General features: G+C 52.9%; 1 protein-coding gene across 3 annotated transcripts in view; it reads left to right on the forward strand.

Annotated features, from left to right (window-relative positions):
- The window catches only part of LARP1 (La ribonucleoprotein 1, translational regulator), a 39,813-nt gene extending 15,360 nt beyond the window's left edge, over window positions 1-24,453 (forward strand). For 2 of the 3 annotated variants that reach the window (XM_084215584.1, XM_084215586.1), the window contains exons 2-20: window positions 437-463; window positions 12,958-13,019; window positions 14,514-14,579; window positions 15,292-15,463; window positions 16,025-16,156; window positions 16,324-16,467; window positions 17,109-17,271; window positions 17,490-17,634; window positions 17,850-18,024; window positions 18,832-19,001; window positions 19,272-19,631; window positions 20,756-20,879; window positions 21,458-21,663; window positions 21,758-21,864; window positions 22,230-22,381; window positions 22,638-22,782; window positions 22,963-23,072; window positions 23,551-23,678; window positions 24,212-24,453. In XM_084215584.1, the coding sequence (XP_084071710.1) occupies window positions 437-463; window positions 12,958-13,019; window positions 14,514-14,579; window positions 15,292-15,463; window positions 16,025-16,156; window positions 16,324-16,467; window positions 17,109-17,271; window positions 17,490-17,634; window positions 17,850-18,024; window positions 18,832-19,001; window positions 19,272-19,631; window positions 20,756-20,879; window positions 21,458-21,663; window positions 21,758-21,864; window positions 22,230-22,381; window positions 22,638-22,782; window positions 22,963-23,072; window positions 23,551-23,678; window positions 24,212-24,433 (2,810 nt within the window). In that variant the 3' untranslated portion in view covers window positions 24,434-24,453. The remainder of the gene's footprint in view (window positions 1-436; window positions 464-12,957; window positions 13,020-14,513; window positions 14,580-15,291; window positions 15,464-16,024; window positions 16,157-16,323; window positions 16,468-17,108; window positions 17,272-17,489; window positions 17,635-17,849; window positions 18,025-18,831; window positions 19,002-19,271; window positions 19,632-20,755; window positions 20,880-21,457; window positions 21,664-21,757; window positions 21,865-22,229; window positions 22,382-22,637; window positions 22,783-22,962; window positions 23,073-23,550; window positions 23,679-24,211) is intronic. The other variant, XM_084215585.1, reaches the window with a different exon arrangement.
- The last annotated feature ends 34 nt before the right edge of the window (window positions 24,454-24,487 follow it).

Below are 24,487 nucleotides of genomic sequence, written 5' to 3' on the forward strand. Positions count from 1 at the left end.
AACCAAGGACAATCAGAAGAATGCTCACTTGACTTTTGCCTTGGCTTCCACTTGTGCTCTCTGTTAGATGTTCTCTGTAGATTTTCATCTGATGTTGCTGCTCAGGGGGAGTGTGGGCTGCCACCAAGTAGCTCATTGTGTGGATCTTTGTACATCTCAACAACCTTTTTATTGCTCACTGCTATCTGCTAGAAGCCAATGCAGAAGGTTATTTATGAGAGCAGTGCATTTGGGTAAACAGACTCCTTCAAAATCTTTCTCTCAACAAGTGGTTGAATTGAGGTGGGTTCCAAGCTGGATTGATGTTTAACTTGAGATACTAAGAAAATACTTCCTCTGTTTAGCTAAAGTAAACAAATCGAGAGAGGAGACCTTTTAAATATGATTTGCACTCCAGCTGCAACCAATACTGATCTTCTTTTTTTTTCTTTTACAGATATATTTCCAGCTGATGGCCAGTCTGGTATGTATTAAATAAAAATGGAGCTCTTCAAACTTCCTGCCCCCTTGCTTTCCCTGCACTTCTCTTCCTTCAGAGTCAGCACTCACCAAACTTAGAAGACTAGTGCATGCAATGTACAGTCTGGAATATGCAGTGGACATTAATGTAAAAAAAAACCAAAACCAAACCACAAACAAAACCCAAAAAAGCCCCACCCAAAAACCAAAGCAAAAGAACTTCCTAAACAAACCTCTAATATTTGGTCATCCCCATATAGCAGTGACATCTTTTATGCTTTCATGTAGTGATGACTAAACAGCTGGAAGGTTCTTTCCTCCCGTACATTGTAGCATAGCAAATTTGGATGTCCAGGGTGAAGGAGTTTGGGAACTTGTAGGTCTTGCTCATCACACATAATTGAAAACACTGATGTGTCAAGATGCAAATGTAACTCAGATTGTTGTTGTTTATATGTTACCTGTATACAGGTAGATGTGTCTGTGAACCTGAGGATATATATTTGAATTTGCAGTAATTTGGGAAGACACAGACCCTCCCCCTTGGCTTGTAGTGCATGTATTACTGTTGAGTATTGCTGTTAAGGACAACCAAGTTGCTCGCTGTGTTGCCATCAGTGCAAAGAAAAAACTTCCTGGCCCCAGTGGTGTGTGCAGCCTTGTGGGAGAGCAAGGTTGCTCTGGATGGAGTTTTCAAATCAGGAAAGTAACGTAGTTTTCAGAAGCAAACATTGATGATCTCAATTCCTGCCTTTCCCAAATTGCCAGGAAAAAAAAAATTCCTCCTCATCCAGGCTGGTGTTGTGGAAGTGCCAAGACTGAAGGAAAGGTTTGTGTTTTAACCAGTGATACCAGGATCAGCCAGTGAGAGCCTGTTGTTTCAGAGCTGTAGTGCCATGTGGGGATGTGCCATAGCAAAGGCACTGGGAATGCAAGTCTGCCTGACTTGGCCTTGTGTCACCCTAGGCATGTCACTGTGTCCATCTTTGGCTTTACATGGGATCCCATTTGACCAGTTCGTGGGTGGTGTGAGGATAAATCACTGTTGATGGTGGAGGCGTTGGAAGTATGGAAATCAGCTCTGGTGTCTTAAAGTTGATTTCAGAGAAAATAACTCACTGATTTAGAGTGGTCTGGTGTAGCATTGAAGGCACTGTAATTCAAGTTGCTGAACTGAACAGAGGGATGGAAGTTGTGGATGTACTTTCTAGAGCTCTAGCAGCTACCAAGGCCATGGTGTATTACTGGATGCACTGGATTAAGGCTTTGATTCTACATTTGTAAGTCCCTCATTATTTTCTTGCTTTCTTAACATGTAAGAGTGAAATATTCAGGTTTTGAAGAGCAAGGATATATTCGCATCTATTGAGTTTGTAGGAGGCTTTTCTCCACCTTGCTGTAGATCTGTCTTCTTTGAATATTGGGTTTTGTCTGCCTGTGCTGTGAACTCAGATGTCCTTTGTTTGGCACTATTCCATTCTCTGTTCTTCAGCTGGTAGGAGACCTTGCACAGCTGCCTCCAGGGTGGGGCATGAGTGTGTGTCTGCAGCAGATGATAGTGCTTCAGAAAGTGTTTGTTACATGTCAGCAGTGTTGCAGAAAACAGTACCTACAGAGCTTGGGGCTTTTTTTTACAGTTCTGTCTGTTTTTTTTAGGAGAGAAGTTAAAGCTTAAACAGGATTCCTCTAAATGGTAGTTGCATAGACATTGTGCAGTCTTTCTCATACCTTTCTCCAGAAAAGCCTTAAAGTTGGTGCCATGCTTTTTCTTCCCATGCGCTAAGCTTATCTGGAAGCTGTGGTATCTCAAAACACAGTGAAGGGTGAAGGCAGCAGGCAGAGGCAGAGTGGTGCTGCTCCTGCCACCAGAGCTGTTGTGCATTCCTGAGGCTGTTGGGTTTGACTCCCTCACCTCCTTTTCATGACTGAGGTTATTGAATGAGTTAATTTACTCTGGTCACCAGAACTCCCACACATGTATCAGGGATCTGTGTTTTAAGCTTTAGTCAGGTGTGTTTGTATGGCTGGTTTCCTCTCTGGGTGAGAAGTGTCTTGGTCCTCTCCCAAGGAGCTGGTTAGCAGAGTGATGGAAGATGCTGAGTCGCAGTATCAGGGTGTGGAATTGCATAGGTGGTGTGCTTGAGCCAAAATTCAGCCATTTTGTAGGCACAGTAGCTGTAGAGTGCCCCAGAGCATGTTCCTGCTTGTTAGCATAGGATGCTGGTGGCGGCCTATCCTCAGCCTGGATCATCCCTGTGTCACGTGGGAGCACTATGGAGGTGGAAGCACGGCAGTGTTTGCGTCCCAGTTACCTAATAGTGTTTGCAAATAAAGCAGTTGTTGAAGAGAGGCCTCACTTTCCTTCCGTCTGGCACAGCGGTGCCTCAGTCCTCTCCCACATCCCACAACCAGGATTTTTGGCAGCTGTAGGGTGCTTTTCAGAAGGAGCCATTTCAAACCATGTGATCTGGAGTTCAGATAGAAAGCTGAGAGACTTCAACACCCCGGAGAGGTGCAGGGTTGGGCTTGGTGGGCCGAGGGACACACTCTCACATTCCCGCTTATGCTGGTGAGGAGGACTGGGAGGGCACATTTGCAGCTGGATGTCTGTGGATGAGTTCACTGTGATCACCAAACTTCTGCCAGGCAGCTGATGCTGTTCAGCTCCCAGAACTTGCTACTGTGTGAAATTTGCTGCCTGCTCTGAAAGGGAATACTTCTGCCGCTTCTAGTGGGTCTCCTGCTAGCTTAGTGTGCTGTGCCTGTGCCCTCCTGGCCTCCTGCATGCTGCAGCCAGCCCTCCTCCTCTCCGTGGTGGAGGATCCCAGCCTTTTTAGTCTCACCTCTCGAGGAGCTGCCTCTGGGTGCTTTAATTGCTTTTCTTTGAGCAGCTGTTACAGCCCTGTGCCCTTGTTGAATTCCAGAGACCAGAGCTGACTGCAGGGTGCAGCTGTGGATGCGCTGGTGTTCAGCAGAGCAGCAAGTGATGCTCTGTCTTGGTTTCACCATTCCTGATGACTTTTTTTCATCTGCTGCACCCTGACCTAATCATTTTGTACAACTGTCAGCAGTGTCTGAGATATCTTTCTTGAGTTTATAAATGCCTCTTTGAATTAAACGCTGTGAAGTTTTCCATAAAGAGATGAGGGTGATACTACCACTGCAAGGAAGTGGTTTTTAATCCTTTAGAAATAAAAGGAGGGGAGATGGATTTTTAAATTAGGAAACTGCTATGTTGCACTATTTTGTAATTGGGTATTCCTGACTCCTTTGGGAAGACTTAGTCTGATTAGGGTGTTGTACTCTTTTATGCTCTGTATTGACATGGGAGGCAGTCACCTGTAGCACTGGAATTAGCTTCATTAGAGAGGGTGGTTTATGCAGCAGGATTCATGTGATTGTGAACCCAGGAAGGAAGTTGCTATCAGAATTATTTAGAAAAATGTGGAATGTCTCTGCATCTTGCTTAAGGTAGGGAGCATAAGTGAGGATGGTGTATCTTTTGCTTGGAAAAGCATGCCTGAAATCAGCTCAGCTGAGGTGCAGTAATCCTGAAGTAGCACAAAAAGAAGCCCTTCTCCTTGTTCTCAAAGATCACAGGGATATTTGAGTGCCTTGTCATGATTTTAATGCTGTGGATTCACTAACAGGAGAAAGTCCCCATACCTGTGCCCAGTTTAATCTAGGTGGTTATGAGACTGTAAGATTTGTTCAGCACATTTATGGAGACACCTTGCTTAGTGGGAGACCTAGGTATGACCTCCCTAAATTCCTGGGAAAGTTTGCTGCACCTGCTCCTACCACCAAATCACTGTTACTGTCCCCTGCCCCAGGAGATGCAGCTGGATTTCTGCACCGTGCTGCCTTTCTGTCCCCTGTTCTGTGCAGTCAGGGAGGCAGGTTTGCAGCTGTGCAGGCTGAGGGCAAGGTTAAGTGGGCACTTAGCAAATGGCCACTGCTCAGGGGACACTCTGGTCCTGCAGGGGAGCCTCTGCCAAAGCAGCCAGAAAGGTCCAGGAATCACAGCGGGAGGAACTCGGATTGATGCTATTTGAATTACATCACAGTCTCCTTTTTGGAAACCCATTCTGTTCTTTGAGATGACAGGTTTTCCAGAGGCATATTTTGTGCCGAGTTCACACTTCTGCCTTGTACAACCCCTCTCCTCCTCCACTGGCACAGTGGGAGCTGCACGGTCTCCTAGACAGTGTGAACGCTTGGAGCTGGAGGGTCTCTCTGCAGGCACTTGGCTCTCGATTCCTGTCTTTTTGTTGTTAAATATTTACAGTGAGACGTACCAGATGCTTCCTAGGAAGGGTTTTGTCAGCTTCCAAGTCCCCAGATGCAGCTGCAGAAGAGGCTGACAGCCATGAAAGGGATGGTGTCAGCACGGGTTCAGCAGCATTGCAGTGACCTCCTCTTGCTCATGCCACGGGCGCCGCTGGCTGTGCTGTCTCATGGGCCACAGCAGGATCCAGGCAGAGAGCACCCTTCTGCTGATGTCAAGAGATTATTGATGTCTGTTCCTCAGGCTTTTTGCTTTTCTTCTGCTTTGAAGCTCTCTCACTGCAGAGGGAGCAGGTGATGCTCTTGGATTTTGTTGTTGCACCTTTTTTCTAGGGCCATGTCTTAGCAGCAGTGGTGCTGCCTTGGCTCCCACTCTGTTCTCAGCACACCGGTGTCTGTCTTGGTCACCCAGCCCTGAGGAGAGAGGGGTAGACTGATCCAGGGGGGCAAACTCCTGTCACCAGCTCTGAGCATCACCAGCCTGGGCATGGAGAAGCCAGCAGCTGCACCATTGCTGCTGAATGTGTCTCCTATGCTGGTCACACTGGTCAGGTTCCCAGTGTGCCTCCTGCTTTCAAGATAAGGTCCAGGACCTTGGGCTGGGCCCCTGTTTGTTGCTCTTGGTGCTTATCAGCTTTTGCTGCTGACAGTGTGACCCTCTGCAGAGCACTGAGGACGGGGAGGGAGGGTCCCTCAGCCTGGGCTGTGTGCTGGCCTGGCCCCTCCACCCAGCATAGCCTGGATGTGCACACAGGGCTTGCTCCTGTGCCAGGTGTCCCTGTTTTAAGTATTCCAGCTCCTGCTGGATGAGGATCTTCCCGGGTGCCATGGAGGTAGGATCTGGGGAGGTGGCAGGTCGGCTCCTCTGAGGGGGAAGGCCAGGGAGGAGCAGGCTCGCTAGGTCATCGTTTTTCCAACTAAATATAGTTGCCCGTGCTTTCATAAGGTCGGGATTTTTGCATCACGTGACTGTCTTATCCCTCCCAGCCGGCAGTCAGAGTGGGGGATCGTGTGTCTGAATGGGTAATAATTAACTGTTAACTAGCTTTTCATTAGAGCCTGGCAGAACAGGCAGAACGGTGCAGCAGAGGTAAACGGGAGCAGAGGAAACTGCTCTGGATCCCTCCCGGAGGGTGGACACCCCCTTTTAATTTGCAAATCAGTTGTTTCCAAAGGTGAGTGGGCTGAGTTGGTTGTTTTTATTGTTTTGTAAGGAGTTGTGAGTCCTGCCTGGTGTCTGCCCTTGCTGTCCTGTAGTTCCTGTTCATGTTAACCCTCCCTCTCCCCCACTACTGATTTTAGTTTTTAGGTCATGAACTATCAGCTGGTCTCTGAGCCGGCTTGCGGGAGGGCCCTGACCCTCCATCTCCTCCACGATTTGTCTCACTTGCATACCCTGAGCTGCTGCAGCCTTGCCTCAGGTGGCCTCCTGTCCTAGCACTGGGGTGTCCTTGCTGTGCCTCGTGCCCAGAGCGGCAGCTGGATCAACTCGAGCCTTTTCTCAGGGGCCCAGACTGACGCGGCGTTTTCCCTGCAGCGCCGCCGGCTTTTCCAGCCCCTGTCCCTGAACCATTTAACCTGGCAGAGTGTTCATGGGGTCCTTGAAGGCTTTTCTGCCTTCCATGCTGGAGATGTGTTTGCACCAGATGTACTGGTCAGGCACTGGTGCTGGAGTAGCCTCTCCTGCAGGGGTGGTGGGTGCCTTTTCCCTGCTCAGAGAGACCAGGGTGGCTCAGCAGCTGTGGGGGCCTGAGCCAGCCCAGCTTCCTCATTTTGACAGTTTCTGAAGTCTGGTCAGCTGGGTGACCTTGGCTGTGTCCCCTGTGCCATGCTTCTTGATTTCTGGGAACCATTGGTTTCCCCTGGAGAGAATCCTTCTTTTAGGATTCTTTTTGTAGAAAACTGGGTGGGAGGTGGTTCATGTGCAGTCTCATTCTGTGTGTGCCTGGCATCTCAGGGATCGTGTGCAGGGCTGTGAGCATGGATTGTGTGTCAGGAGTTTCCTAGAAATCCTCTTCAGGGAAGAGGTTTGCTTGAAAAGGCAGTGGAAAAATGTCACTCGCCCTTAAGAGGGAGTTCATTCTCTACCTTTAATAGTAGCTGTCTGTGCCAGGAAGACTCCAGGCTGCCCTCACTGACAGTGTTATGTTAGAAATGCTTGTCGGCGTGCCCTGACCCGCTCCTCCTGGAGTGTAGCTGGTCACAAGTGAAGTGTTTCTGTCTGGGACTGGGAGGCTGCAGTGAAGATGATCATGCATTTTTGGTAAGTACAGACACTTCCTGACCCTCATTTGCTCTGGAAATAAATGTCTGACCCTGCAGATAGTGCATGTGTGTAGAGCTTGTAGCAGCTTTGTGTGTTTAAAGGAGCAGTGCTGTTCCTCAGCTCCCTGAGGAAGGCTGTTCTGACTGAAGCCCCTGCTCACTGTGAGGATCTGTGCTGCCCATTTGTGCTGTCAGCAGAGATGGGCTCTGCACGTCTTGAGCTGCTCCTCCTCTTCCGGGGCTTTCAGGACTATCAGCTGAGGGATGTGAGGGCTTGAAGAGCTGGGATTATAACTCAGATGCCCACACTCAGCCTGTGACAGTGCTGTCCTGGCTCTACCTGCCTGTGACCCAGCTTCCCTCCCTGCACTTTTCCAGGGCAGACTCCTGAGCTCTTGGAGCTGCCTAGGACACCCAGGTGGGAGTGTTCTCACGCTCTCCATGGAGCTGTCAGATGCCCTTTTTGAAGTTATTTTTAGGAAGTGATCTTTGCAGCAGTTGCAGAGCTTACATTGCAGAGAGGTGTAGGCAGCTCCTTGCTTCCTTTGCTGTTACAGTATGGCTTGTACAGTGGAGCTTCTGCTGAGGAGCTGTGGAAGATTGCACACAGAAGGCTTTGAGTCATGGTACTTGAAGCTTATCTCCTGCTCCAGCTGAGCAGGCTTCCCACAAGCTTTACAAGCCTGAATCCTGCTCAGGCATCCACCTTAAGGATCCAGTCTTCTGCTTGGTCCTGACCTTGGCCATTCTTCTGCAGTTTTTCTTGCATGTACAGGAAACTTCTGATATTGCTGAGGTGTTGCAGATACTCCTCTTACCTTTGTAAGCAAGGCCAAACGCTGCCCCTGGGACCTGTGAGACCACATGGTGTGAGTGCTGAGGCTGGCTGTGGTTCTCTGCAGTCCCCAGGAGCAGCTGGGAGCCCCTGTTGTGGAGGCACCGACCCATTTGTGCTGGAAGATGTCCTTGTGCTAACATCTCATTTAAAGCTTTCAGAGAACTCCATCCAGTGCTCCCTTGTTTCCCCCTCCATGCACTCGTGTGCCTCTGGCTGCAGCTGCGATTTGATGGGAGGTAGAGCTGTAAAATATTGCAAACCTAGAGGAGGTGCAGTCTGTGGGCTGAGCCTGTCCTGAACCTTTCTGGCTCTGTGTGCCTTGTGATGCCTTCAGCAAAATGTGAGCATGCCAGGCAGTCAGTGCTATAAATCCCAGGCTTTTCCGCTCGTGTGTGGAGCTGCAGCCACAAGTGTTTCCCATCTCAGCTCTGGCACAGGGCTGAGGCTGTGCTGGGAGCAGCTCCTTGGGAGTCAGGGCAGGAGTGGATCCTGCTGATTGGTCTTGGGGGACAACTGCACCTCTCTGCACACAGGGGTGCTGCCAGTGTCTCCCTGGGGAGGCTGAGGTGCCCTTGTATCTGCTGATGCTTTCAAGCCCCTTTACAGCGAGGTTGTGTTGCTCACCCAGGGATTGTTGTTGGCTAGCAGGTCACATCTGGCCTGCAGGACTGGTCCTGCAAATGTCCCTTTTTGCTCTTGGTGGACATGAAGCCTCACCAGCTGTGTCCTCTGATGGCTTGGGCAGGCTCAGAATGCAAGTCCTGTGCTGAGTGCATGAATGCCGCAGGAGAGTCTCTGGATCCATGTCATGCCCCTGCTGCTGTGCAGATCAGGTCACTCTGGGAGAGAGATTCCTTGAGGCCTGGAGCAAGGACAGACTCAGGGTTGGTGGCCTGAGTTTCCCATATTGGGAAGGTGGGGGTGCACCTTTGGAGCTGTTGGCTCCCTAGGTATTCTTTTAGGCCCGGAAGGGAATTCTTGCAGCCACAGTGGGGTCCTGGCAGGTCTGCTTGTGGTGGGTGGGTCTGTCTTACAGGAATTTCTTTGAGGGTTGGTGCTGTTTCACCACTTCTTTCCTGTGTGTCAGTACCCCAGAAGGGACTCTCCTGCCCTCACCAAATGACTCTGAAAGAGCTATCTATCTCCTGGGAAAACAGATAATCCCACACAGAAACATTTTTTAACATTTTTCTCAGCTCACCCTTGCCCAAGATGCACTTGCTCTTTCTCACCTAAAAACTTCGATGCCAGAGCAGGTGTCCAGTTGTGTTGGCTATGACTTACAGTCTTCACATGTGCCAAGAGTGTTCTGTGGAGTGCGGGAAGGAGAGAGGATTATTTGGAGACAGAAGAGTGAAGTGGATCCTGGTGGACCGCTGGGCACGTGGCTGTCTGTCTCATACAGCGCCTTCAGGCTCCTGCCAGGGCTCTGGGGAAACTGGGGATACTGGTTTGTCTCCTGCAGCCCCATCAGGAGCTGCATCACAGAGCATGCGCCCCTTCCTCAGCCTCTTCAGCACAAAGTCCGGGCTCTTGGCTTGGAACGTCCTTTATCAGCAGTTTCTGGTAGGTGCCAGACTATGGAGCAGGGAGCAGGATGGCTCCTTTCTGTCGACCTGGCTGCTGGGGAAGGAGGGTGTGCTGTGTCAGGGACAGTGTGCCAGAGCTGAGGACTCTGCATTCCTGCTGGGAGCCTGGGCTGCCCTCTGAGGCTGTCCCAGCTGCTGCTGCAGCCCTTGTCTCCATTGCAGGAGTGGTACATCTGGAGCAGGCATTACAGCATTCTTGCTATAGGTACAGGTATTTCTGCAGTAATGCCAGGTCTCTGCCCAGCACTGCAGGTTTATTCCCTGTCTTCATATACCTTCTCTAAAATTCTGTTATAAATTCCATTGGATGCATGGAAAGGCAGAGAACCAGTTGCTGGGTGTTTGGTTTCATTTTCCCAGATAAGTTAGTAGATATGTCTCCTTGCTGAGTTCAGTTCAGTGATCGTACGTCAAATGTCCCTGGTGGGGTGTAGGGACATTTAGCTGTGGATCTGCTGTGACTCTGGCTGTCTGGTCCTTGTGCAGGGATAAGAAGCATTTGCTCACCTGGATGCCCCTGTGAGCCTCCCACCCCAGGGCTCTGTACCCTAGCCAGGTGTGGGCTGCAAGAAGGCACGAGGTGTCTGTACAGCCTTGCCCTTGGTGTTTGTCAGGTGCATTTGGGAGTGAGTGTCCAAAGCCAGGGAGGGCTCTGGCTGTGGCACAGCCACAGGAAGGCTTTGGCTGTGATAGCAGCACTGGGGCTGCACCTGTGCCTCATCCCCTTGGTTGCTAAGGAATAATCTCCTCGTGGCTGGGCAACCCCATGGCTGGACAAATGATCAGGTTCTGGCTGCAGGCAGCAGATCAAAACTCAAGACCTGCTTTTCTGTTCTTGGCTGTGCCAGCATCTGCTCTGTGGCTGCAGGCAAAGCTGCTCCTTGCTTCCCTGCCCGCTGTCCCCGTGCCAACCTTACACCACTAAACCCTGGCTCCTGCTGCAGCTGTTTTGTCTGTCCCCTCACACAGAGGGGCCCTGTTTTTCAGGAGGTGGTCAGGCACTGCTAGTGCAACTGAAATTACTTATTGCCACCAAACAGATGCAAAAGGAGGGTTGTGAGACACCCAGAGGTCTGAGACATCTGTCAGCAGCTTTTAAAGGCTCAGCTGTGAACTAGGGCAGCATCCAATGTCCTTCAGTGCTTGTGCTGACCTCCTGTGTGGGATGAGCAGCACTCACTTGCTCTCCACTTCCCAGGCTGATGCAGTGAGGTTTTCCTGCAGGGGGTCTTTTCAGCTGAAGACCACAAGATATGTTGCTGGTGCCCTTGGTTATGTTGCCGTGCCCTGGAGGGGGCCAGGCATGCATGGCCTCTGCTTGCTGTGGTCTTGGCTCAGCAAATGCTGTGTCTGGCCACGTGTCCACCAGCACAGTCACAGCCTCTCGGTCTCCTACTTTGGTCTCCACTAGGAATTGCTGAGGCTCCATCCATGCTCCACAGCCTCCCTCGCTGCTGGACTGCAGCTTTTGCTTTGTGTTTTGTCTTCTGCAGTGCTCTGCAAATGCTAATTAGCCTTCTCAGCACCTCAGCGAGATAAGGGATCCCTGTTCATATCTTGCAGATAAGGAAAGTAGCAGAACTTGTTTCAAACAATCTCCTCCCTCCCCCGAAGAGATGATGGAGTCTATGGCACCTGCCCCTGCAGCCTGTGCCCCTTGATCCTCTTTCACTGCTGCTTGTGAGGCCCCTCTCTTTGACTGGTTCCCAAAAAAACAGCACAAGAACATCTGTGGCCTTGAGGCAGCTTCAGGAAAGGTCTGGGTGCTGTGGCTGGGGCAGGCACCTGGTGGAATCCTTGCAGAGAGCTGTCCCTGCTGTCCCCCAGCCCCAGAGATCAGCCTGATCAGGCTGTGCCAGTCCCATCAGTGCTGTTGGAGCAAGCAGGGATGCTCTGTGTCTGTGGAAAGCCAGGCTGACTGTGGGTTTGTGCTCTAGCTCCTGGTGCTTTTTGAAGCTATATTTAGTTGGTGACATCTGTGGGCGTTGAATGGAGGATTTTGGGGGTGGTTTTGAAAGTGCTGGCTCTTCCTACACTAGCAGGGAAGTTTAAAAGCCCTGTGGCAAGCTTTGTGCCATGGAGCCAAGATTCTCAATGAAGTGCACATGGAATAAATGAGGGACACGTGGGACTGCTGCTGCTCATGAAGGGAGGCACTGCAGGTGGATTGGGGAGGTCCTGGGGGAAAAGGGGAGGGTTCAGGGACCCATCTGAGAGCTTGGACTCTTCTGGACTTGAAGTCCTCATGCAGGAGCCATAGAAAAAGGAGTTGGGGAAGGGGAGTGCACATGGCTCTGTCCTGCCATGTCTGACTCTGCCTTATTGACACTTCAAAGCCTCCAGCTCTGAGCAAGGCCAGGATGAATCACTGGTTTCGAGGCTTAGAAGGGGACCGGTTTTGATCATCCAGGCAAAGTTGTCCAGCCTTGCAAGGAGATCAAAGGCAGCTTTGAGCGGAGCTGAATAGGCTACTCAGGGTGTTTCCCGGGGCATCCCTTGATAGCCCGAGCTGATCCTCCCACCCTCACCCTACCCCAGTCAGGGCTGCTTTACTTCTAAACAAAGCCAGTGAGTCAGCAGAAATCCTCTCTGCAGGAGCCTGGCACCTGGCACAGGCTGCCCTTTGGGGCAGGGCACAGTGGGCTCTCCTCCCCCTGTGGAGCACCAGTGTCGTGGAGGAGACCCTCATCCATGTGGGGCTGGTTTGTGTTGGGCAGAGCTGTGCTGCTCTCTTGCTTGGTCTCTGCGTGCCCTGTGTGAGCCTGATCAGAGACCTTGCAACCAGACCTGAGGGACAAAGAAGCTGAATTCCTGTTTCTGCTTGTAAGGAGGTGGTGTGTGAGCTGGAGCCAAGATGGGCCATGGTGAGGTTGAGATCTTGACTTGCTGTGAGGTCTGTGGTGGTGTGAACCCCAGCAGTCTCACTCTGATGTGTTAAAACACCCCAGAGGTGCTTTAGTGTCTGAATACTTTCAGCTGTAGCAGGATTTAGGCACTGGCTCATTCTGTCTGTACATTTCCTCTCTTGAACTTACTCTCCCTGCTAGGATGCCTGAATTCAGACCAGGGTTCAGCAGCCACAGATTTTGCATCTCTCTGTCAGAGCCCTGCTCTGCTCCCTGGGGAGCACTGGCCTCACGGTGCTGTGATGGGAATTGGCTTTTCAAGGGCATGTTTGTTTTGCAGTTCTGTGGGTGCTTTGCAGCATGAGCTGAGCTCCTTGCCCCCCCCTCCCTGGCTGGGGAGGGCAGAGCTAAGGCAGGGACTGCCATCTTGCAGCAGCATGGGGTTAAAAGTCCATCTCTGGGCTGCCTGGATTGGTCAGGAGTTTTCTGATCTTAATGGGGCAGTCCTGACTCTAGTCAGGAGCTGGCTGTGTTTTCTGTTTACCTTTTCCTGTTAGCCCTCCTTTGCTCAAGGGGGAGCTGCTTTGCTTCCTACCCACTTCTCTCCAGAGCCAACACTCCCACTCACAGCCCTCAGCTGTGTTTTAACACTTTTGTTGTCCTTCTCTTGCAGAACTTACAACTCCAGCGAAAGTGGTGAGGGCTGCCAACCCGAGACAGAGGAAAGGAAGCAAGGTAAGGCTGTGCCTGCTCTCCTCTCAATGCCCCCAGTTTCTGGTGCAGTTGTCAGTGCTGCATGAGCCTCTTGAGGGTCTGGAGAGCAGAGCTCTCCCTTCACAAGCTTGGTTGTGGAGAGGGTGATGTGCTGGCCTTCTTCTCCATCTCCTCTTCAGCATTTTAGGGGTCTTGCATGCTGCTGTGACTGGTTTTCTGCCCAGCGAGGTCAGGGGAGACCTTCTCACCTCTCCTCCAACAGGGAGGCACTTGGAGGAGTCCTGGATGTGGAAAACCTCTCACCCCGCTGTGAGGACACCCCAAATTCCTTGTGGGCTCAGCCAGTGCCCAGCCCTGCAGTGTAGGCAGGGTGTGACAGTGGTGTGTCTGCAGCTCTGTCCTTCCTTGTGCAGTCTGTTCCTCCCTGGCACACACAGAGCCAGGGAAATTGATGTCAGACAAAGCCACTCCTCTGGAGGAACCAGGGCAGTTTGTTCCAGGGAATCAGTGGTGATGGAGGGACAGTTTCTTCTGGGGCACAGCTGGGGACAGGGGCTGTTGGTGTTGGCTCCCAGCAGCCAGTAGAGATGTATCTGTTCCATTTTGGAGGAAGGAAGGCCCTGGGATGGGTGGTGCTCCTGTCTGTGAAACAGGCATGGCCCTGAATTGGAATTGGTTTTCCCAGGAAATTTGCCTCCTGGGCAGAGGAGCATGGCACCTGCATGTAAAGATGTGATCTCCTGAGGGATAAAAAATTCCTTTGACTCAAAATTAATTCAGAAATAACAATCCCACAAGGGCAAGGAAGAGTTTCTGTGCCCAAATATTATTCCTTTGGTACTTGAGCAGCTGTTTGACTTCTTTCCTCTGTCCTGCAGGTTCTCTGAAACCTGAAAGAGATAGAAAGGATGGTAGTGAGCAGGTCATTTTTTCAGCAGAGAAGTAGTTGATGTTCCCCTGTGTGGCCATGGGGTGACTGGAATGAGGGAGTTCCCTTCACTTGCTTGAGTTTTCTCACCCACTCTGAGATCATGCCACTGCTTGTTGGCAGCACATGGTGGTTGTAGTTTAGCACTTGACTGGGGCTGTGTCTGGCTGTGGCTGCCACTAGCTGGAAGAGCTTCAGTGGAATGTAGTTGCATCAGGTGTATTTAGAATGCTGTAAGCTGAGTGCTTTTCCTGTCCAAGGGATGGTGCCTGTAATTGAATGAATTACCCTGGGCAACTTGCTACCAAATGCTGCTGCTGGGGCAGAATATTTGGTGAGAGGCTGGGAGCTTGCAGGGGTGGTGGCAGCTTCATTACAATGATGGGCATAAACTTGTCTGCAGCTATTTGGAATTGGTTCAGGGTTCCTGCTCTGGTGGGGAGAGGGGTTGTGTATGTGCAGTGAGCGTCCCCCTCCAGCCTCCTGGGGACAGCTGTTTGTGGGACAATGGTGGGAAAGCATTCTTCCCTGCTGCAGGGAGCACCTGCAACTTTGTGCACTAACAGGACCTTTCTCTTTGGTACCAGGTTGGTGACTTTGGTGATGCCACAAATTGGCCAACACCTGGAGAAATAGCCCACAAGAGTGTCCAGGTGAGAACACAAAACCATTGGGATAGGCAGGATAAGGCCCTTGCAGACCTCCCTATCCCTCTGGAAGCACTGAGCCAGGCCATTTGGGGTGCTGAGTGTCAGTGCAGAGGCAGCCAGGAATAGTGTGCAGGGAATTTCCTTTTAGGGCTGCCTCCCTCCCTCAGTGCTATTCTGGGAACCTGGAGCCCAGTCTAAACCCTGGGCTGGCTGAAACAGGTAGGCCAGCTCCCAAACCTGCTCTCCTCAGGGCTGCTCTGTGCAGGAAAGGACTGGGCCAAGGTCAGGAGCTCCACAGGAGGAACTGGAAATGCATGAGAAGGGATTGGTGTGCTGAAGGGGCTCAGCCCTTCCTCCCTGCTGAGCACATGGGTGCCGTTGAAACCTTTCTATTTTTGGACGCTGCTCCTCTCGCTCCTGGCTGTCTGTCAGGGCAAGGTGGTCACTCACCCTTTTGTCACAGGGGCGGTCTGGTCTTTACAGGGCAAACCCATCCATGAGCACAAGGTCTCCCTGTCAGCTCATCTTGGTGTCTCAATGAGCCCCTGCTCAGCCATGAGCCCTTCCCTAGGAACAGGACAGCTCTGGGAGGTACAGAGCAGGGATGCACCCAGCCTAGGGCAGAGTCTTCTGTTCCTGCTGGGACAGCTGGGGGCTGCCTCCAGCTCCTCCCTACTCCCACCTCTCACATTTTCCTGCACTGGTGTGTCCCCAGCAGCCACACAAAGCACCATCCCTTCGGAAGCTGCCTGTCAAGAAAGACATGAAAGAGCAGGAAAAGGGCGATGGGAGCGATGGCAAAGAGAGCCTGAAAACCAAATCTGATGAGTCTGGGGAGGAGAAGAATGGTGATGATGACAACCAGAAGTCAGCCCAGAAGAAGAAAGGTAAGGCAGGAGCTGGTGGGGGCAGTCCCCCACGCTCAGCTTCTCTTCCCCGTCCCAACCCTCAGGCAGGTGGAAGCATCCTCTGACTTCTCTGGAGGCCTTGCAGCGGGATATGATCCCAGTGCAGGGACAGCTGTGGGAAAAGGTGTTTGCAGGCTTCATGTGTCATTTTGGTGGGAGCAGGTGGAGCAGAGCCCTAGCAGGGGCAGGGCAGGAGCCTGCCTTCCCGTGTGCTCCGTGGTGGCACAGAACAGTCCTTCACTGTGGGTTGTATCAGCTGTGGTTGACACGTGGGCTCAGTCTCACCTGAGCCTGGGCAGGCAGAAAGGGGCAGAGGTACGACAAGTGCTGTGACAATTGCCACAGGCAAGTTCTGGCTCATATCCCTCCATGTCTCAAAGTCCCCATCAGAGCTTTTCTGCATCCAGTGAGGCCTGGAGGGGTGTCAGAGGGTCTGTCCGAAAGGCCCTGCTACTTTCTCCCCTCCATGTGTGGGGGCTGTGGGGGAAGAAGCAAATGCACTCTGAACCTGTGTCACACCCAAACCCTGTCCTTTTGCAGGCAACAAACACAAGTGGGTCCCTCTGCAGATAGACATGAAGTCAGAGGTGCCCAGGGACAAAACAGCCTCTCGGAACAACCGGCAGAACGAGCAGCACAGGCACCCCTCCAACAACCGCAGTGAGCTCAAAGGTGGGGCTCGGGCTGGGGACCCTCCTGGCCTGGCCACGGGGCAGAGCAAGCCCTGGTGACCAGGGGACAACTGCCCTGCAGTAAGAGGGCTCTGGGTGCAGTGGGCTTGCTTTGGGGAGGTGCTGTCATGCTCAACTCCCCTCCTGCCTCTCCTTCCCCTGCTGCAGGCTGGCACCCTGACAACAAGCACGAGCGCAGCTGGCAGGACCATGACGAGACCTCCAGCGTGAAGAGCGAGGGAGGGGCCGTGCGAGGAACCTTCCGGGGCCGGGGCCGCGGCCGGGGCAGGGGCCGTGGCCGTGGCAGAGGAGGTGATCATTGTGTGTGTTTGTGCTCCTGTGACTGCAGGGAGAGTGACACAGTGTGCAGAGCTCTGTGTCTGTGTGCCTAAGAGATCTGGGGCTCTAAAGTGGGCTGGGGAGGGCAGAGCCCTGTACTCCAGGGGTACAGGGGAATATTGTGGCAGGTCACTGCAGCCAGTAAGGTGAGATGCTGTTAACAAAGCAAATAAGTCATACTAGTATTTTTATAAAAGCAGATGTCTTCCTGCTACTCAGACTAAGTTATTTTTCATGTTTTCTGCCCCTTGCAATACCTCTGTGAGTATGTTGATAGTCTGTGAAAGCTTTACGCCATCTAAGAGCCAAGTGGGAGTCATGGCTTGGGTGAGAAAGAGCATCTGCCCTGACATTTGACTCGACAGTGTCTGTGCTAACACTGATGCAGCTTCAGTGTAGGGCCTTTGTGTGTCAGCTGAGCTGCCCAGTTACCCTTGAGTAAGAAGGTTCCTGGCCTCTTCAGTGGCAGAGGCAGAGAGCAGGAAGGATGTGGGTGCTCCACTGTGGGCTTCCACGGGATCCTTAGGAAGAGGGAAGTATTTGTGCAGGAGTCCACCCCCATCTGGCAGGGCAGATCCCCCAGGGGCTGTGTGCTGACCCTGGTGTCCCCCCAGGGCACTTTGACTACCAGTATGGGTACCGGAAATTCGAGGGCTCGGATGGCTCCCGCACCCAGAAGTATGCCAGCAACATCACCTACTACTTCGACAACATCAGCAGTGCTGAGCTCTACAGCGTGGACCAGGAGCTGCTCAAGGACTACATCAAGAGGCAGATGTGAGCACCATCTCCTGTCCTTGTTGGGTGGTGGGGACTGTCCAGCCAATCTCATGGGAAGGGTTGGAGCTGATGTGTTGACTGTGCTTTGCTTCAGCACCAGGCACATCTGGGCTCCTCAGGCTTGCTCCCCTCCGAGTCTTTGGGGCTTATTTTTTTGGGGGTGCCCAGAGAATGTTGGTTTGGGGCTTTCTCTCACTGACACGTTGTCTATGCAGAGAATATTACTTCAGTGTGGACAACCTGGAGCGAGACTTCTTCCTGCGGCGCAAGATGGACTCGGACGGCTTCCTGCCCATCACGCTGATCGCCAGCTTCCACCGCGTGCAGGCGCTGACCACTGACATCAGCCTCATCATCAAGGTGAGGGCAAGGAAAGGGGACCTTTCCTCCTTGTTCTGCTTCTCATTGCCCCTGTGTAATGCCTGTTCACTGTGGATGAGATGCAAGTGGAGCTTTCTCTTGTTCTTGACTTGCTCCTGCCTCCTGTTAGTCCTCCCGGGGAGGAATGGCTTGGGCTGACCCCCTCAGTATGCCAAAGCAAGGCCCTAAGTTAACCAAGTACTGCTTGGTTCCAGGCTCTGAAGGACAGCAAGGTGGTGGAAATCGTGGATGAGAAGATTAGGAGGAAAGAGCAGCCAGAAAAATGGGCTCTGCCTGGCCCTCCTATGGCAGACTACACACAGACAGACTTCTCACAGTTCATCAATTGCCCCGAGTTTGTGCCCCGGCAGAGCTTCCAGAAAGAGACTGGTGAGCACTGGGGGAATGGGGAGGGATGTGTGGAGTGCAGTGCTGGGACTGCAGCAGGACTGAGACCCTGAGAGTCAGGAGTGTTCCCAGGGCAGGGCTCTGCCATTGCCTTTCTGCTTGGTGGTGGGAGCTGGTGTGGGCTCTGTCCTTGGACTCCCAGAATGCTGCTGCCTCCAGGCATGGGGTAGTGTGAGAGACTGCATGTAGCTTGTTCTCTGTTCGGGCTGAAGGGATTCAGAGAGAGTCAGTCCTGCTGAAAGTCTCTTTGCTTGCCTGGAAATATTCTACAGCTGCTGGTCAGAGCAGAGGGCACTTGTGAATCCACCCTTCTTCACTGGCTGAGGAGATACTGGGCACAAATTGGGCAGCAGGTGTGGAGCTGTCACCCAAGTGCTGCAGAAGGGTCTTCTGTCCTTCATGGTCTTCCCATGCTCTTGTCACCTCATCCTATGGGGCCTGAGAGTCCACATGAAGGATCTTGGTGCTGCCATAAGAGTTTTGACAAAAGATCTGGCTCCAGACTCTCTGTGGAAGGTTTCCCAGAGAGCAGCAGAGCACTTGCTTTAGGGCTTTGTATGTCTGGGAAGCTGTCACCTGCAAAGCTCTGTGGCCACCCGGGCGTCATAGCTTTAACTGGAGATTCCCACTCTAGCACTTGTGGGCACTGTGCTGGTTAACCATGGCCAGTGTGTGCCAGTTAGTCCTGCAGGCTGTGCCATGCTGCCAGAATGGTTGGGTAATTTGTAACTACACCCCCTGGGTTCCCTCCCTCCCTTTAAAGCAGTTTGTGGCTCTTGTTGGCTCCAGAGTCCGCTCCAGGCTCCCCACGTCCTGCCAGCCCAGTCCCCACCAAAACAGAGGAGGTCAGTAACCTGAAGACAATGCCCAAGGGCCTGTCCACAAGTCTGCCAGACCTGGATTCCGAGACATGGATTGAAGTGAAGAAGAGACCCCGACCTTCTCCAGCCAGGCCCAAGGTAAGTGATGTAGGAGCTGTTGGACTGGGAGTCTCCCAGTGATTGGGGTGACTTGGATCATACACGGGCAGGCTTCAGTCAAGTATGGTCTGTTGGGAGTGATGTCCCAGTCTCTCCTGTGTCCATCTGAGCCCCTTTGGAGCTGCTCCTCAGTGGTGTAAATGAAGTGTTCTCCCTAGATGGGCTGGGTAAAGAAACAAGGGGCAAGAGCTGGGTCTTGTGTCACCATACAGTCTTTACCCTCTGTCACCCTTGTCCTGGTACCTGCAGAAACCAGAGGAGTCAAAGACACCACAGCAGCAGAAGCAAAAGGACCAAGATGAGCCTGAGGAGCTCGACTTCCTCTTTGATGAGGAGATGGAGCAGATGGACGGGCGCAAGAACACCTTCACCGACTGGTCAGACGAGGACTCGGATTACGAGATCGACGACCGCGACGTGAACAAGATCCTCATCGTGACCCAGACCCCCCCGTACCTGCGCCGCCATCCCGGCGGGGACAGGACTGGCAACCACACCTCCAGGGCTAAAATGAGCTCAGAGCTGGCCAAGGTGATCAATGATGGGCTCTACTACTACGAGCAGGACCTGTGGACAGAGCAGTTTGAGCCAGAGTATTCGCAGATCAAGGTGAGAGTGGCTGATCTGAGGATGGGAGGGATGTGTGCGGCCTGTGGGGAGCCTTGTGTGCAGCAGTGTGAACAGGGCAGTGCAGTGGGTTACAGCCTGTTCATGGGGTAGAGCTGAACTGGGATTAGTCCTCTTGCAGTGTTTGGGATTCTTGGCTGCCAGCGTCATGTTTGGCCATACCAGGGATAAACACAGCGCTGTAACCAGACGTGAGGCTACAGCCAGGTAAACAAAGCGCCAGTAGTGAGGTGACCTGGAACATGGGGCCCATTGTTCTGCTGTCTGCCAGGATCTCAGCTGGCAGTGCCAGATCTGTGAGGGGAACTGGGCGACTCTGCCCTGCCCTTAGTGCCCTCAGCTTTGGGCACAGCCTGTTGGAGACTGCGTGTGTTGGGAAATGGATTCATAGGTGGCTGGGCTGCACTTGGCCTGTGCTCTTCTCCATTTTGGTGTCAGTTTGCATAGACATGGGCTTTTTATAGAAAGCCCATCTGCTGTTTTGAAACGTTTGAGTCCCAACTTGGTGACTCTCACTTCCAGGGACTTGCCTAGACTCACTCAATGACAGAAATCATGGCTGTGAGGTGGGATGACTTATTGGAGCTGTCAGCTGGACTCAGTGCTTCTAAGTTTGATACCTGGCCCATTGCTGAAGCAGTGCTGCTCTCTGGGGTGACAGAGACAGTGTGTGTTGGGATGTGAGTCCTTCAGATCCATGGGAGTGCTGTGCCTTGCTGCCAGCGTGGCTGTGAGGATGTGGGGAGGGGTGCTCTAGGGACACAGGAGGGTGGCAGGGGGTCCTGGCCAAAAATGGGTCACTGAGCTTCTGTTGAGCTTTATTGCACTGCCTCTGACCTGCCTGGTAAAAGCCTTAAAGAAGCAGGTGCTGGTTAATGAAGCTAACTGGGATCCCTGAGAGCTTGGCAGCATCAATGGCTCAGATGTGGCCTGTGCAGTGCCCAGTTTTCTGTCTGCTGCATGTCCCCTTCCTGCCCCTGTACAGCCATGCCCTCTGGGCACCCAGGCCCTGTGACTGCCCTTGGGGCCCAATGTTGGTGGCTCAAGCAGAGCCATGGTTGTGATGGGGTGAGTAGTTTCTTCACCATCTTCTTCCTCCAATGCAGCAAGAGGTGGAGAACTTCAAGAAGGTGAATATGATCAGCAGGGAGCAGTTTGACACCCTGACCCCAGAGCCCCCCGTGGATCCAAACCAGGAAGTCCCTCCTGGTCCCCCCAGATTCCAGCAAGGTAAGAGATGATGCATGAATGGATGGGACCAAATTTGCACAGGCTTCTCATTCTTGGAGGCGTTGTAGCAGTTGGGGAGAAGGAACTGGGTCACAGGTGTAGTGGATTATCTAGTTCACAGAATATTGAGTTGCATCTTTCCCAGATTAATGCTCCCAGCTGAATGCTGTGGAACTCTGGAAGAGGAGCCTAAAAGCAGGGGTGTCCCAGTGGAGTGAGGAAACCGTAGCAGGCTCAGATGTAGTTCCTGGGATTTGGCTTTCCTCTTGGACCCTCTCTGACTATTTGGAAGGCAGCTGCCTGCTGGACCTTGTTTGCCTGTGTGACACCAGGGCTGTGTCCTTGGGGACAGGGATTTGTTGCTGCTGTTAACCACTAGGAAGCAGATACCTTGTGGGGAGCTCTTTGCACCTGCTGCTCGGATTCTGGCTTTCTGGCCAAACTGGATTTCAGGCTGCCTGTGTGGGAGAGCTGGGATGTGTCCCTGCATTCCTGCCCCTGCTGCTTCCATGTGCTGGCTGGGAGTGGCTCGGTGCCCGGAGCCCAGGCTGACGCAGGGCGGGGGTTTCTCCCTGCAGTACCTACAGACGCTTTGGCCAACAAGCTCTTCGGAGTCCCTGAGCCTTCCACTATCGCCCGCTCTTTGCCCACGACCGTCCCAGAATCGCCCAACTACCGCAACGCCAGGACGCCCCGCACGCCGCGCACGCCGCAGCTCAAGGACCCCACGCAGACACCCCGCTTCTACCCCGTGGTGAAAGAGGGCAGGACGATAGATGCCAAGGTGGGACCAGGCTGGGCTGGGGGACAGGAGCTGGGGCTCCCAGCTGGGGCCTGAGGAGGAAGGGAGCACATCTGTGATGCTCCGTGTCTTGCAGACTCCGCGGAAGAGGAAGACGAGGCACAGTTCGAACCCTCCGATGGAGTGCCACGTGGGCTGGGTTATGGACTCCAGGGAGCACAGGCCCCGGACTGCCTCCATCAGGTACCAGGGACAGGCCTGCAGGATCTGCAGGAGGCAGAAATGGAAAAGGGAGGGAGTGTGGGAAGGAAGGGGAAAGCAGTATCTGGTCTTGCAGGGGAGGTCTCCTGTTAAGTCACTTCAGAAAGGTTGGGGATCAAACCTGCCCTTCCTGGAAAGGCTTAGGGGAAATCTGTAGCCTTGGAGAGTGAGATGTGTCTTGATTAGAAACATTGGTCCCCTTCCTACTACACTGCTCCATGGCTCATGTCCCAAATCCAGGATAGTGACAGGGCATGGCTGGGACCAACACACAGGTGGGGTGGAGTGTGACCCCTCTCTCCTGGGTGATGCCAAGGAAGGGTGCTGACAGCAGTCTCTCACCTCAGCTCCAGCCCCTCGGAGGGGACCCCGGCTGTCGGGAGCTATGGCTGCACCCCACAGTCCCTGCCCAAGTTCCAGCATCCCTCACACGAGCTGCTCAAGGAGAACGGCTTCACACAACACGTCTACCACAAGTACCGGCGGCGCTGCCTTAACGGTAGGAACCTTGCACTGGGGGAGGGACATGATCTGTGCTTCCATACTGGGGACAGGAACATGGCAGGGATGGACACACGGTCCTACTGGACAGCCCTGCTGGCAGCTGCTGTGTCCCCAAGGTTTCTGGCGAGCATGGGTTGTGCTCATGGTGTCCAGTGCTGGGGCTGGCTGTCATCACAGGGCCCTCCTGCACATGAGCCCCTGATTTCCTGGGGGAGGATTGGCTTTGTAATCATTCCCTCTTCCCCAAACAGAGCGAAAACGACTGGGCATTGGTCAGTCCCAGGAGATGAACACGCTTTTCCGGTTCTGGTCCTTCTTCCTCCGAGATCACTTCAACAAGAAAATGTATGAGGAGTTCAAGCAACTGGCTGTGGAGGATGGGAAGGAGGGATACAGGTAAGAGAGGAACGATAGAGTGGGCTTTTCTCAGGGTTTGGCGTTTTACTGGGCTCACAGCAAATTAAGGCAGTGCCTCTGCCTTGCTTGAAGGTGGGTCTGGGGTTGTTTTCAGTCTCCTGCTGCTGCCCCGTGTTGTGTGCAGCAGTGTCTGAGCTGCATGTGCTGCTCCCTTCCCAGGTACGGTCTGGAGTGCCTTTTCAGATACTACAGCTATGGGCTGGAGAAGAAATTCCGGCCAGACATATTTAAGGACTTCCAAGAAGAGACCATCAAGGATTACGAAGCTGGTAGGTGCCTCCTTTGGCTTCCCTGGGCTTGGCAGTGATGCAGCTCAGCTGCATGGTGCTCCTGAGCCTCTTCTCATCATTTTAGGGAAACCACATAGTGCTGTATGTTGAGGACTGGGATGTCCTGTTGCTCATTTCACAGGAGGGGGTTGAGTTCACCATCGTGAAAATTGCTGGGGGTTGGAGGAGGGCAGTGGGAGGCTGCAGCTCTGCCAGAGCATTCCTGTACCAGCACCATTTCCTGTGGGATTTCTCAAGGCCCTGCAGTTGCTGAGCCTTGTCACCACCAAGTCTGGGGACATCCCAAGTGGGGGGCTGCCCAGGACTGATGTAGGTTGCTTCCCTCCAGGTGTTCCATCTTGCCTAGGCTGTGCCCACCAGCAGGACAGTAGGATTTGTGGGGAAGCCTGGAAGAAAGGTGTCTTGTTTGGTTTTTGTCTTGCTGACATCTGAATTGTTTTTTTATTTTTCCCTCCAGGGCAGCTCTATGGGCTGGAAAAGTTCTGGGCCTTCTTAAAATATTCCAAAGCCAAAAATCTGGACATTAACAGCAAACTGCAAGAATACCTCAGCAAGTTCAAGCGCCTCGAGGACTTCCGAGTAGATGTGAGTAGACACAATTCCTGCGCCACACTGAGGGCCCTGTCCTCTGAGGGTGGAGGATTTTGGGGGTCCCCAAGTCGTGGCAGAAGGGGGGGCAGTGACACCTACTGTCACTCCCAGTCATTGCAGCCAGGCCGGGAACAAGCTGTGGGATTGGAATATGGCAAACCCACTCAGTGTGGGATGACAGAGCTGGGTGAACCTGTGCTCCCTGGTGAGGAAAGGGAGCTTTGATGGTTTGTGTGGAGCTTTGGCTCCCAAACTTCTGGATTGTGCCTCTTTGTGGGAAGCAGGTGACTTAAGAGCAGGTAGTCACCATTGTGGTCAGTTTGTGGAAGTCAGTCAGTTTTTCTGTCAAATATGGCAGCAGGAAATTTGGACAGGGAAGAAGCTGAGTGCTTGGGGTCAATGTGGGCCAGGGAGAGAGAGAAGTTGCAATTGGAGGCTTGCAGGAAGGCTGTTTCCTGATCCCAGGGGAGGGATCAGGATCTGCATTTGGAGGAGGCTGTGCTGATACTGGGGTGCTTCTCTTCCAGCCACCCATGGGGGAGGAAGGTGGACACAAGAGATACCCTACGACGTCAGGGGGAGATGGCAGGAAGCGCTACCCATCCCAGTCTTCCAGCAAAACGGTCAGCCAGTGCCCATCCAGCCAAGCCCACGCCTCACCCAGCCAGCCTGCACAAGAGGATGCCAAAAACCTGAGCCAGCAATCCCCTGCCCCATCAGCTGCAGAGTCGCAGACAGTGGGGAAGTAGAGAGGCTGCAGCGTCCGCTTCCTGCCGGGGGGTGGGGTGGGGTGGTGGGGAATG

Source organism: Fringilla coelebs (assembly GCF_963513975.1).
Source record: "Fringilla coelebs genome assembly, chromosome: 15".
In the NCBI taxonomy this organism is placed as follows: Eukaryota; Metazoa; Chordata; class Aves; order Passeriformes; family Fringillidae; genus Fringilla; species Fringilla coelebs.